A 12,664-nucleotide genomic window follows, 5' to 3' on the forward strand; every position below is an offset into this window, starting at 1 on the left:
TGTTGCGTAATCTGTACAGATGTACGTGTAGACTCTCAGACTCTGTGAATAGTATAATTGCAACGCTGACGAACCCATTACTTAGTTCAGTCAGGTTCTTTTCTAGGTTGTGGAAGAATTGGCGTTGTAGCTTATATGTCAATACGTGATGATTGAATGTAGGTTTGTGTCTATCTCTGGATCGTGAGTGTCCTTAATAAAGTTTTGATTGATTGGTTGATTGATGTGTGTCTCTCTCCTGGATCTCTGCAGCAGTACTTGAGGCCTGTGGAAGACGTGGCCTCGGCACAAGAGGATTGTTATAAATTCGCTGTCTCTCAGTCCAGCACTGGTACAGTAATGGGTGCTGTCATCATGGAGGGCTTCTATGTGGTTTTCGATCGAGAACACAAACGCATTGGCTTTGCTGTCAGCACATGTCACGGTAAGAAACAGAAATTCCTTCAATGTTCAGTTGAACAAAAAGGTAGCTAGGACCAAAAAAGATAACAAAGGCACCTACATCAGCCTCAAGTGGGTGCTCGTCCAAAAAAACAAATAAAGAATTGTGCATGAAGTTGGCACACCAAAGCTAAAAAAAATGTTTTTTTATAAAATGATCTCACCATGTTTACACACCCATCCCAGATGAATATTATTTCCTTTCCTCAGTTGAACACAACCAAAGATAACACACATTAACAAGATGCATCTCTGCCATTACAATGAATGTGTAGGAAAAGCAACACTCTATATGGCCAATCTATTTAAGCTAAGGATGCACCAATACCCCTTTTTCCTTTACCGATCAGATTACGATTCCGGAATGGCGATCACGATCCGAAACTTGCAGTTTTTTACTGCAACGTAGAATGGTGTATATGCACACAGGGCAATTACATACATTAGATAAAATCTCCGGTCTCATAGCACTGAGCAAGTTTTTCACCAAACGATAACAATGTGTTTAGTAAGAAAACGTTCCAAGTTCAACCGACAGCACTGTGGCTGAGCATTGTTATGTGATGAAGCCTTAAGTAAGTGCAAGTTTACTTAGCCTTTTTTCATATTTGTGGATGTAGCTTGAGACATATAGCTGAAAGCCCTTCTCATTTTTGGTTGTCAATGTATGACGTAGTGTCTGGATATTTTGACTTACATCATTGACCGTAATCCTATGTGTACCTCGAAGCAACCAAGGTAAAAATGCCATATGAATGCTATTGTGCACCGGATGTAGCAGAGCTGGATAAGACTATTTGTATCCAGTAGGTGCGTAAAGATGACTTTTGGCAACCCTAGTGAAAACACTTAAAAATATTATTTAGTATTTCAACTGCAAAATACCCCACTGAAACAAATTTATAGATTAGGTTATGTATTAAATTGCTTGACCAGGTTAAGTCTTACAGAGCCTCTTTAAACAGACTCTTTAAATTCAATTAAGGCTGCACTGATTTTTTGGTGTGACTTTTTTAGTGACCTTCTGATACTGTTTTTGCTGCTTCCGATTTTCTGGCTAAGAACTAATTGACATAGTCAAGTCAACTTTATTTATAAAGCGCTTTTTACACTTTTCATTGTTACTGTACATGAAACATATTGATTATAAGCCAAACATTAAAGTTATACAAGTTAAAACGAAAAAAAGTGAACACACAGAATACAGACAAGTACCTGTAACCTCCGTTCCCTGATGGAGGAGAGACGTTGTGTCAACAGAATGGGGTTTGACTTGAGAAACCCCTCATCTCTGACTGACTTGAAAAGACCAATGAAAATTGACAAATTCGATTTGCATGCCGGTCTCTGCCAAGGATATCCGGGTATAAAAGGGAGTGGTGTGCTGCATTCGTTCACCTTTTGTGCTGATGAGCCTCAGAATCGTGTCCCGACTGCTGCAGCAGACAGCCTGTGTTGTGACATAAGGACAGAACGTCTTGATCCCTTCATCAGGGAACGGAGGTTACAAACGTTCCCTTTCTGTCGGCCCCCTCCAGAATGGGGTTCCGATGAAAACGGCAGTGTGCCACGTCACAATCTCTAGCGGAGCGACGCTGACTGGCCTGGGCGTGTCAGACGTGAGTGCTAGCGCGAAATTGTAACCGTCCAGTGGATAGGTAGGGGGTCCCAGAGCTTGAGGAAGGTGGGGAGCCCCTGCCACCGGCCGTCACAGGCGGAGGCCTAGTTTCTCTAGCGGCAAGAAGCCACCCGGTGCCGTAACGGTACCATTCTCACTGAGAAAACGGGCTACGGAGACCACTTCCTACCGCAGGAGTTTTAGTAGAGAAACGGGAGAACTCATGGAAGAATGATCGGACTGCAAGTGAGTGCCGCGAAAGGTGGAAGTCCACCTAGGAGAGGTCATGGGCCGCCCATATGGGAGCCAGATCATGAGGATACATCAGACGGAACCGCCCTGTGGGGGGTTACTACGTGTGGAGCACCAGGTCCAGTCAGAGCTATCCTGCTAGATGCTCAAGTAATGCCCGGCCTAAGTGGAATGCCCGCCACCAGGAAGTGCTTAGTGATGGATGGAATGCCTACTCTTCGCCCGATCGGGGGAAGAGGGGAGGCTGAATAGCGCACTGACCCACCCAAAGATGGGGGGGGCGTTTTCACAGGCATACGCACCACCGGCGGTATCACGCAAGACTCATGCTAACACCAGTTCCACATGGAGGCTGTAAAACTTTGCGAAGGTATTGCAAACCTGCAGCTCTAATTATGTCTGTCAGAGAGATGCCCTGAGCCAGTTCTTAACATAAGGTGGCCGTTACAGATCCCCCAGGCAAATAAAGGCTGTCCTTAGCTATACACAACTGAGAGAAACATTACAAACAAACAAAAACATTGAGTAAGCAACCAAAACCAGATTCATATAGTCTTCATAACCGGCTTTCCTAACTGTTGAAAACCACATGAAAACACATGAGAATTTACTCAAAACTTCCAAGTTCACAGCATTTAACAAAACATATGAACGCACAATACAAATAGCACACTATTTAAGGTCTATCATTGTGGTACACAACCTAATGGGTGACCAGTTAGAAGTGATTTTTGGAACATGTCGGGGTCATTATGGCGAATGTCAGGACCGACATTAGGCCCATCAACGTTTTGAGTACCCAAATTACCCTGATGATAAGGCGTGCAATCCACACTGTCCACACTGCCTGGCAAAACATGGGTACTGGAGTTCACAATGTGACTACAATCATTGTTCTACCATAGAACTACCACTTGCTTGTAGTTCAAATGAACGTTTATTGCGCTGCCCACAGGGAAGGTATACATCAACTGTATTTACGACACTAGTAACAAACAACTGCGCCTATCAACCACATGGGGGAACCCATGAGCCAATGTTCTAAGAGTTGCTTTAACTAACATTAACTATGACTTTTGCCTCAGTAAACTCTTAATTGCAGCTTTTAAGGTAGTTGTGAGGTTTAGGTATTGGGTAGGATAAAGGGGTGTAAAATAAGGTCTTGCAGAATAAGGCATTAATATATGCTCTATACATACTATGCATGCCAATAAGCCTTTTCGATAGTGAGAATTGGACCCTAATCTAAAGTCTTACCGAATCTTTAAACAAAAAAAAGCTTATGTACACAAAAAAGGCAAGTTATTAAGGTGAAAATATAATTGTGACACTAAGTTTCATGAAAACTGAGCACTTTTTTCCTTAATTTGACTGTAACGTTGGGGAAAAACATTTCCAAAAACAAATTGCAACAACATCCAACACAAACCTTTTCTAAATCACTGTACATGTGTATTACCCAAAAGGTTAATGTTTGAGGTCCTTTGATCTGAAATTCTATGATTGTTTAAATGCTATAGATATTTTAAGTAATTTTGCACAATGGAATTTACTGCCTTTAATCTAATGAATTAATGGTAAATGAAAACATAGCATTTTTGTAGCCGAATGGGATTTATTAAGACAAACAAAAATGAACCTACTTGTTATCGTTTTATTAAATGGCTGTTATGTTGATCTTTATTTTTCTTCAGTCCATGATGAGTTTCGTACTGCGTCAGTGGAGGGTCCATTCCATGGCGTTGACCTGGAAGACTGTGGCTACAATGTCCCTCAGACCGATGAGTCCACACTTATGACAATTGCCTACATTATGGCAGGCATATGTGCCCTGTTTATGTTGCCTCTGTGTCTCATGGTCTGTCAGTGGCGTTTTACACGCTGCCTACAGCCGCTGGGCGCTGGAGACTTCTCTGATGACATATCCCTCCTGAAGTGAGCCATATCTTATCAAAGGGCGATTACACTGTTTGCATTTTGGATGGCATTAATGGTAACCCCTCAAAGAGAGGGGATAACACTGGCAGAACGAAAACAATTATAACTATATAATTGTAATCCTGTCTTGGAGGGATCTTTATCTCTCTATTTCTGTTTGACCGTATGTGATATGCGAATGATCCCTTATCTTACAGATTGGATAGCTGTTTTGGGACTGCTTAGCAGTGGTTCTCAAACTGGGGGTTGTGGGACCCAATATGGATCCAGGGGCCACAGTTTTAATGGCATTTTATGAAATATAGAAATGTATCATACATTCTGTGCATTTATACATCTGATAATTAAGACCACAACACAAAATGATTGCTGGTTTAGCATCGTATAATTGAATAAGTTTTTGGTTTAATTAAAATTATATTTAAGAGTCTTTATTTGGGGGCCCCCAAGCGATGCACCCTATACAAAGGGGGCCTTACAATGAAAAAGTGTGAGAATCACTGCTATAAAGTATATGTTAGTGTCTGTGTCTGCATCTGTGTGTGTGTGTGTGTGTGCGTGCGTGCGAGAGAGATAGTTTGTGCACAACTAAGTTGTCATATACTAATATTTGAGCTTCAAGAAATGCAGAGTATAATGTTGAGAATGCATTTCTGTCTCTTATTACTAAACATCATATTCAAGCCTCTGTCCACCAAGGAATGAAAATGTATTCAAATGGGTATCAAAATACATTTCAGAGACATATTGTGAGTGTTATAATTAAAAGCTTACAGTAAATAGACCAATATTTTCAACAGTTTACAATAGGTTGTATTTGTTCCCATTAATTAATGCATTTGCGGAAATTACCTAACAATGAGCAATAAAGAGTTTCAGCAGTTTTTTGCGACTTTTGATTTTAACCTTCATTTATGTTGTATTAAGGTCATTTTGACCCCAAGAACATTTTCTTTTACCAAAATATACTAGTTAATGTTATTACATTGGACTGGAATGACTATAATGTCTCTGGAAAAACAATCAGATTTTTGTTGATTATCGATTGATTTTTTCCATTTTGTTTTTATTGTACTTTGTGCTGTTCCTTGTCAAAAATGAATGTTCTGCAGAATATAGCTTATAAATAACTCGTTATGCTATATTATCACCAAATATTGGATTCAATATTTTTGTCAACTCCATTTCCTTCAGTTAGGACTGGTTTTGTATTTCTTTTTCAAAGCTCATGCCCTTAGTTTTGAGTGGAAAACAAAATAAATGTTTTTGTACAACTTGTTGCTCCATGTAATTGTGTTTGTATTAAAGTGTTGGTGTGTTCTTTTTTTGTTTGATTTGATTTTGAATTTGATTTGACAGACACAGTCAGATGTTGCGTTGATGTTTCCATCATTTTCTAAGTAATGATACAGTTTATGTACTATGACAGTATTGTTATTGTCTATGGAATGTTCCATGAGAGGTTCTCTATATGATAGCGTTAATCAGTTCTGTGTCAAATTGGTAAGATTAGACACAGAAACAGTACAATTCACACCCTTATACAGAAAATAAAATGATTTCCAAATAAAGGTCCTGAGTTTTGTGATCTTCTACAAAAGATCTTTTAATGCAGTCATTTTTTACGGTTCATGAGCTCAGATCAATGAAGGCTACGGTTATTAGTTAGAAAAACATATGCAAAACCAGTTTTAAATGATAGAAAGCAGGTCGACAGAAAGATCAAATCTAATCTTTGGGGTAATATAGCATAACATAATCTATGTCTGGTATGAAGGTTTTGACCGGGAACAAGACACGTGCACAGCACAAGGGATAAAAATTAAATAAACATGAACTGAGATTAATAAATGCCGTAAAATGATTGTTCATTGTTAGTATGTTTTTTGCTAATGCCAATGATAACACATAATTGTGTTCAACAAAACGTGATCTAAAAAATGTGTGAATCTCACGCTTTCTGCCTTTTCTTGCCCACACAATTACTCACATGTATTAGGATAAGTACATAGCCTACATAAATGCACTGTCCTAGTCAAAACCCCATTAATATGTGTCAAGTTTAAAAGTGTATTAAAGGAAATCCAGAATGGCAGCTGTTAAACATGTAATAAAATGTGTAACCTATCTGCATGTGACCTCTTTATTAACTTTTTAGTTGTAAGAATGTGACACTATTATGCTTTTACCAATGCTAGTGGACATTGCCAGGTGTCCTGCAAATGAACCAAGAAGACAAAATCACGGTCATTCATTTGTTTGATGATGTATATTTCAAAGAAAATAACATAAATATTACTCAAACTATTCAATTATAAAATGCTTGTAAAATTTGTGTAGCGATTTGATAAAGGAGAAATTAGAGCTTATGAGAGTCCACCAGACCTAAAGGGTCAAATTCATGAAACAGGTTATTTTAAAACATGGTTTTACTGTTTTAAAATACAGGGAATTATTGGTTTACATCAGGTATTCATATTTTAGAGTGTCTAAGCAGGACTGAATGATATGGTCTATTTATGCATTCGTCTCCATCATGAGTGAATATTTGCACTGTAAAAAACTAATTGTTGAGAAAAGTTTGATAACATGCTGCCTTACAATCTTTGGTTAAGTTGATGGGAAAATTCATTATAAGGATTATTATTTCTTAAATTGACTTAAATGGACTAGAAAATATTACTTGTGTTGTTGTAACAAGTGAAAATATTTTTTATAATACAGTGTATATCGGATTATCTTTGTATTGCAATATTAGTTAATTAAACTTTAGCACACATGTAACCCTGCTGCCTTATGATCAAGTTAACACAGCACTAAAATGTCTGAACTACAAACTTTTTCCAACGTTTAATAGATTTATTTGTCAAAAATGTTGCGTTTGTTAATTCACTATAAACTATTAAAACATTACACGTGGGTATATTATATGTATTACACTACATTAATTTACTATATCACGGTAGGGTTTCATTGACTAATGTATTATATAACTATATGGTGAACAAACAGTCCGGTCTAGACACAACATATTCACACATGAAAGAAACGGGAAAGTTAATACCCAGATAGCACAAGTACATCTGTAAGATGTCTGCGAATGATCGGGAGATCCGGAAAGCATCTGTTGTGTTGAAACATCTGATAAACGTGTTAGAAAGAGTATAGTTACATTCTAAATCATAAACATCTTACAGACATCTTTCAAAAGATCTTATTGCAGATGAGCAACAATCAAAAAGTACAACTGCAGATGCAAAAACAGTCGTCAAATAGATGCTTGCCAATGTATGTGCACTATCAGGGTAAGTGTCCGGGGTTGTGAAAGAGGACAAGAGCATTCTGTCTCAAAGGACCGAGGAGTGATCCAACAGGTAACACAATGTTTTCAGAGAGAGAAATAATAATATAAATAGAAATAATCATATAATCAATGAGGAAATTAAAAGAGGATCAGTTTGATACTAAATTCAACTCAAATTTGATCTATATGGCAATTTATAAAATTTTCATTGTTACAAAGCATAAAAGTACATTACATTTTAAAAAACTGTATCGCCTTGTCATGCTTTTTTAGTCTTGTGGGAGTCCTAGTTCCTGTATACCACTAGCCTGGTCCAGGTCAGGCTAACTGTCAGGCTAAGCCTTTGTTGTTTGATTTAATAGAGGTCAGTTAACACTGACCCAACGTGATGTGATGATATAACCACTGATTCGCTGTCATGTTTCACTTTATTGACCATTATAAATACAAATATGAAGAATTTAATAAATTACATAAATTATAGACCACAATAATGAGTGAATTTACTGCCTGTTGTCATACATCTGTGTTAGGTTATATTGATTCGATATCAAATGTTTAAACTAATGTCAAAAAAGTTTGAATTTGAACGTTCCCCAAAAAATTTTATAATAGCTGGAAACAGCATTTTTCAAACATTTATACTGGCAAAAAAGATCTAGTATCTAAATCCAAATAATCTATGGTGATCTACAGTTTTCAAAAATGGCAAAGTAAAATGGGATGCTTGTGTGTTGTAGATTGTGTAACTGAGGAGAAAGAGGCTGCCAGAAACATATGTGGAGAAGGACTGATGGGGAAACAAGCTGATTTTTCTTGCATATTTCTCCAGGTGTTGGATTTCCAGCTTTAACTTTCAACTTCATAATATTTCTTCATTTTGTTATATTGCATGTCAACCTTCAGAACGATGGGTTACTTAAGGTAACCTAGTTCTATGAATAAGGTCAATACGCCACAGTATGGGTCAGCCTTAGCTAAGGATGAGCTGTCAGGAGATGGTATATAAAATTAGCCACGCCCCGCTTGTATCCCGGCTATAAATATGGGCGTGAACCACCACTCATTCTCTTTTGCCGAGTAGCGAAAAGGCACTCCCCGAGTGACCACGCCGTGTGGCGTGTTGACCTTATTCATAGAACTAGGTTACCTTAAGTAACCCATCGTTCTATTTCATTTCAGTCAACACGCCACAGTATGGGTCATGTATACCAGATAAGGTCAGGAGGGGAGAACCAACCCAAGCGGGGCAATAAACTTAAGGAAACCTTTTAATGCTGAAAAGAACATTTATTAGTTTCCTTTGCTGTGTACACAGGTAACCAGAGGGCCGTTAGCACCTCGACAATATTTACCCATACACAGTTAAGTCAAAGGGCAGTCAAGCATCTTGACAACATTACACATACACAGTGAAATCAGAGGGTGTTCTGCACCTGGGCATCACTTCGACAAGTCTGGTCAGGCAGTACTGCAGTCTGAAGGACAGATGATGAGACCGTTGTAGCCACATCCAGACGATAAAACTTAGCAAAAGTCAGCGATGATGACCATCCTGCTGCTGCGCACACATCCTCCAAAGGAGCCCCACTAAACAATGCCCAGGAGGCAGCCACTCCCCTTGTAGAGTGGGCTACTACTCCCTGAGGGGGAGGCATCCCAGCACTGCGATAGGCGAGCTCGATCAGCCTGACAATCCATTTCGACAGCCTCTGCTTGGACACTGCCTGGCCTTGTACCAAGTTTCCATAACACACAAAAAGTTGATCGGTATGCCTGATCTGTTGCGTGCAAGAAATGTACCTTCTCAGTGCCCTGACAGGACAGATAAGATGGAGTCTGGCCGATTCATCCGAAGCGTGAGGAGGTGGATGGAATGGTTCCAGCACCAAGGGCCTGGAAACAAAAGAACGGGGCAGAACTTTCGGCAGAAATGAGGGGTTTTGAAGAAGCGACATAGATGAGCCTTCTTCTCCCAATCTCAAACATGCTGGCTGCACAGAGAAGGCATGAATTTCACTCACCCTCTTGACTGAAGAGATAGACAAGAGAAATGCCGTCTTCAATGTCAGAAATTCCATCCCTAGCTCATGTAGAGGTTCAAAAGGAGGTTCTGCCAGAGCTTTCAAGACAACACCCAGATCCCATGAGGGAATTAGTCGAGCTCGAGATGGGCAAAGTCTTCGAGCCCCTTTGAGATAACGTCTGAGAAGAGGTTGGGACCCCACAGTGCAACCTTCATAGCCCTCATGACGGTCAGATATAGCTGCTACATAGCCTCTCAAGGTTGATTCCGTCACTCCCGTCTCGAGTACGACCTGGAGAAATGAGAGGATGGAATCCACTCCACATGAACATGGGTCTATCTCTACTGAGTGACACCATGTAGAAAACCGCTTCCATCTAGATGCATAAAGCCGCCTTGTGGATGGGGCTTTTGCCGCCTGCAATGTGGCCAGAACTGCTGTTCCTAGAATCCTGGCTGACTCCAGTCCAGTGGCCAGACATGTAACTTGAACTTCCCCGGAGTCGGGTGGAGAATCTGACCCTGGGCCTGGGACAGCATATCGTTTGTGACCGGGAGACCCCAAGGTGGCCCCATCAACAATGCGATCAATTCGGCCATCCATGGCTGTTGAGGCCAATCCGGTGCCACCAGTAGGAGTCTGGCCTTCAAAGCTCTCACCTTGGCCAAGACTGCAGGCAGTAGTGGAAAAGGAGGAAAGGCATACAGGAGCACTGGGGGCCAATCGTTCGCAAGAGCGTCCACCCCTAAGGGCCCCCTGAGGCCCCTCATCGAATACCACAGGAGACAGTGTGTGTTTTCCCGTGTGGCGAAAAGGTCTACTTTGGCCTTCCCGAAACGACGCCAGATGCCCTCTATCACCTTGGTGTGGAGTCGCCATTCTCCTGGCTTGGGACCCCCCCTCGACAAGAGGTCGGCTGCTATATTGTCCTCTCCTGGCAAATGGACAGCTCTTAGGGACACACCTCGAGCATGTGCCCACAACAGGAGATCCCGGGCCTTCCTGTGTAGGGGCATTGAACGTACCCCACCCTGGTGGTTTATGTATGACACAACCGTTGTGTTGTCTGAACGGACAAGAACTTGTCTTACCAGAAACTGAGGCAGAAAGTGAATCAAAGCTCGAAATACAGCTTCCAACTCCAAGAGGTTGATGTGTACTCCTACCCATGAGGCATCCCATTCCCCTCGTACTGGATTGCCTCGCCAGATGGCACCCCAGCCTGTTTGTGAAGCATCTGTCGTTATGGTCTCCCTTGAACATAACGGGCCCAACTTGACTCCTTCCATCAGGCCTGGAGTCAGGAGCCACCATTTTACCGCTGGAAGACAATCCAAGTCTATGGGAATCAGTCGCCATCCATTCTCGTATGGACTCACTCTGTATCTTGCGAACCATTGTTGTAATGGGCGCATATGTAGCAATCCCAACGGCACCACCTGACTGGCTGCTGCCATTAGGCCAAGCAGTCTCCGACCCGTCTTCACCATAACTTGCCTTGTTCTGATGAACTTGGACAGGCTGTCCTTCAGCACTGACTGTCTCTGTAGAGTCAGCGATGCTCTCATCACCGTTGAATTCAAACTCAAGCCCAGGAATGTCACAATTCTTCTGGGAGTGAGACAACTCTTCTTGGTGTTCAGAGTCAGCCCCAATTTCTGTAAGTGGGCCAAGACTACACTTGTGTCGGTTCGGGCCTGTATCTCTGTAGGGGAACAGATTATCCAATCGTCCAGGTAATTGGCAATGCGGAGACCTTGGCGACGGAGTGGAGTGAGCGCCGCACCCATACACTTGGTGAAGGTGCGGGGGGCCAATGACAGACCGAAGGGGAGAACGTTGTACTCGTAAGAGTTCTCCTGAAAGTGAAACCTGAGATACTTCCTGTGATCTCTGTGAATTGGGATGTGAAAGTAGGCATCCTGGAGATCTATTGTTGTGAACCAGTCCCCTTCTCTGATGAATGCCAAAAGGGTTGAAAGTCGAAGCATATGGAAACTCAGCCGTTTTAAGTAATGATTGAACTTCTTGAGGTTCAGGATGGGCCGAAGACCCCCATCCTTCTTTGAAATGAGGAAGTAGGTTGAATAAAACCCCTGCCCTATCTCTGAGGGCAGGCGTGTTATTGCTCCCTTCCTTAAAAGAACTGAAACCTCTTCTTCCAGAGACCTGCGTTTCAGTTCTCCTCTCAACACAGTCGGAACAATCCCTTGAAATTGGGGTGGTTTTGCTTTGAATTGGATTCTGTAACCGGACTCCAAGGTACTGAGTACCCATGGACATCGAGTGCATTGGCGCCAGTGGGAGAGCTGTTGGCTGGAGAACTGTGGAGTCAGAGGTTGATGACTGTCATGGACGGTTCCTTCCACCACGTGTAGTGGAGAACTTTGTTTGTTGTCTCCTACGAAAGGACTGCCCAAATCCTTGGGTTGGTCCTGTGGGCGCCCTTTGAGTAGCAGAACGACTGTGACTTACCAAGGCACGGCTTGATGATTTTGTTCGATCCCAGCCACTGCTCCCGGTAAAGGTATGCGGACCCCGAGTAGCTGGTGCTCTAACCACTGATCGGGTTAGTTCTCTCGTTCTGCGAGACTGTTCCAAGGCAGCTTCGGCCGGGGGACCAAAGACCTCTCCAGGCACCAGTGGGGCTGCAATGACTGCCATGCAAACAGATTAGCCTGAGAAAGCCATGTCTGACGACGTGCTTGGACAATATTGGCCATGGATTGCCCCAGGGCTTGGGCATGCGCCCTTGTTCCTCGGAGTAGCATATCAACTACTCGTAGGGATTCTGGGATATTTTCCTCCTCTGTTGAGGAGGAGAACGAATCCTGCAACAGACTCTCCAAGTACACCAAGAGTAGAGAGTTTGTGCATGCTAGTCGAGCTGATAAGGCAGAGGCCTGATAGGCTTTTCGCAGCTGACCGTCAACCATCCTACCCTGCTTGTGAGGGTGTGTAGGGTCCCTTCCAGTCCTAGCCACTGCCCCGGTCAACATAGCAAATGTTGGTCCGATCTGAGGAGCTGTAGTCAGCCCCTGGGTTGCTGCTCCTTCCAGGTTTCCCAGCTGTGTTCTAGGAAGC

The 12,664-nt window shown here is 42.1% G+C and overlaps 1 protein-coding gene across 2 annotated transcripts in view; it reads left to right on the forward strand.

Annotated features, from left to right (window-relative positions):
- Nucleotides 1-6,381, forward strand: part of bace1 (beta-secretase 1) — a 40,234-nt gene extending 33,853 nt beyond the window's left edge. Inside the window, exons 8-9 of one of the 2 annotated variants that reach the window (XM_079481765.1) lie at nucleotides 253-424; nucleotides 4,006-6,381. In XM_079481765.1, coding sequence (XP_079337891.1) covers nucleotides 253-424; nucleotides 4,006-4,250 — 417 coding nt within the window. In that variant the 3' untranslated portion in view covers nucleotides 4,251-6,381. The remainder of the gene's footprint in view (nucleotides 1-252; nucleotides 425-4,005) is intronic. The other variant, XM_079481766.1, reaches the window with a different exon arrangement.
- The last annotated feature ends 6,283 nt before the right edge of the window (nucleotides 6,382-12,664 follow it).

This window comes from Barbatula barbatula, assembly GCF_947034865.1.
Source record: "Barbatula barbatula genome assembly, chromosome: 19".
NCBI classification, from domain to species: Eukaryota; Metazoa; Chordata; class Actinopteri; order Cypriniformes; family Nemacheilidae; genus Barbatula; species Barbatula barbatula.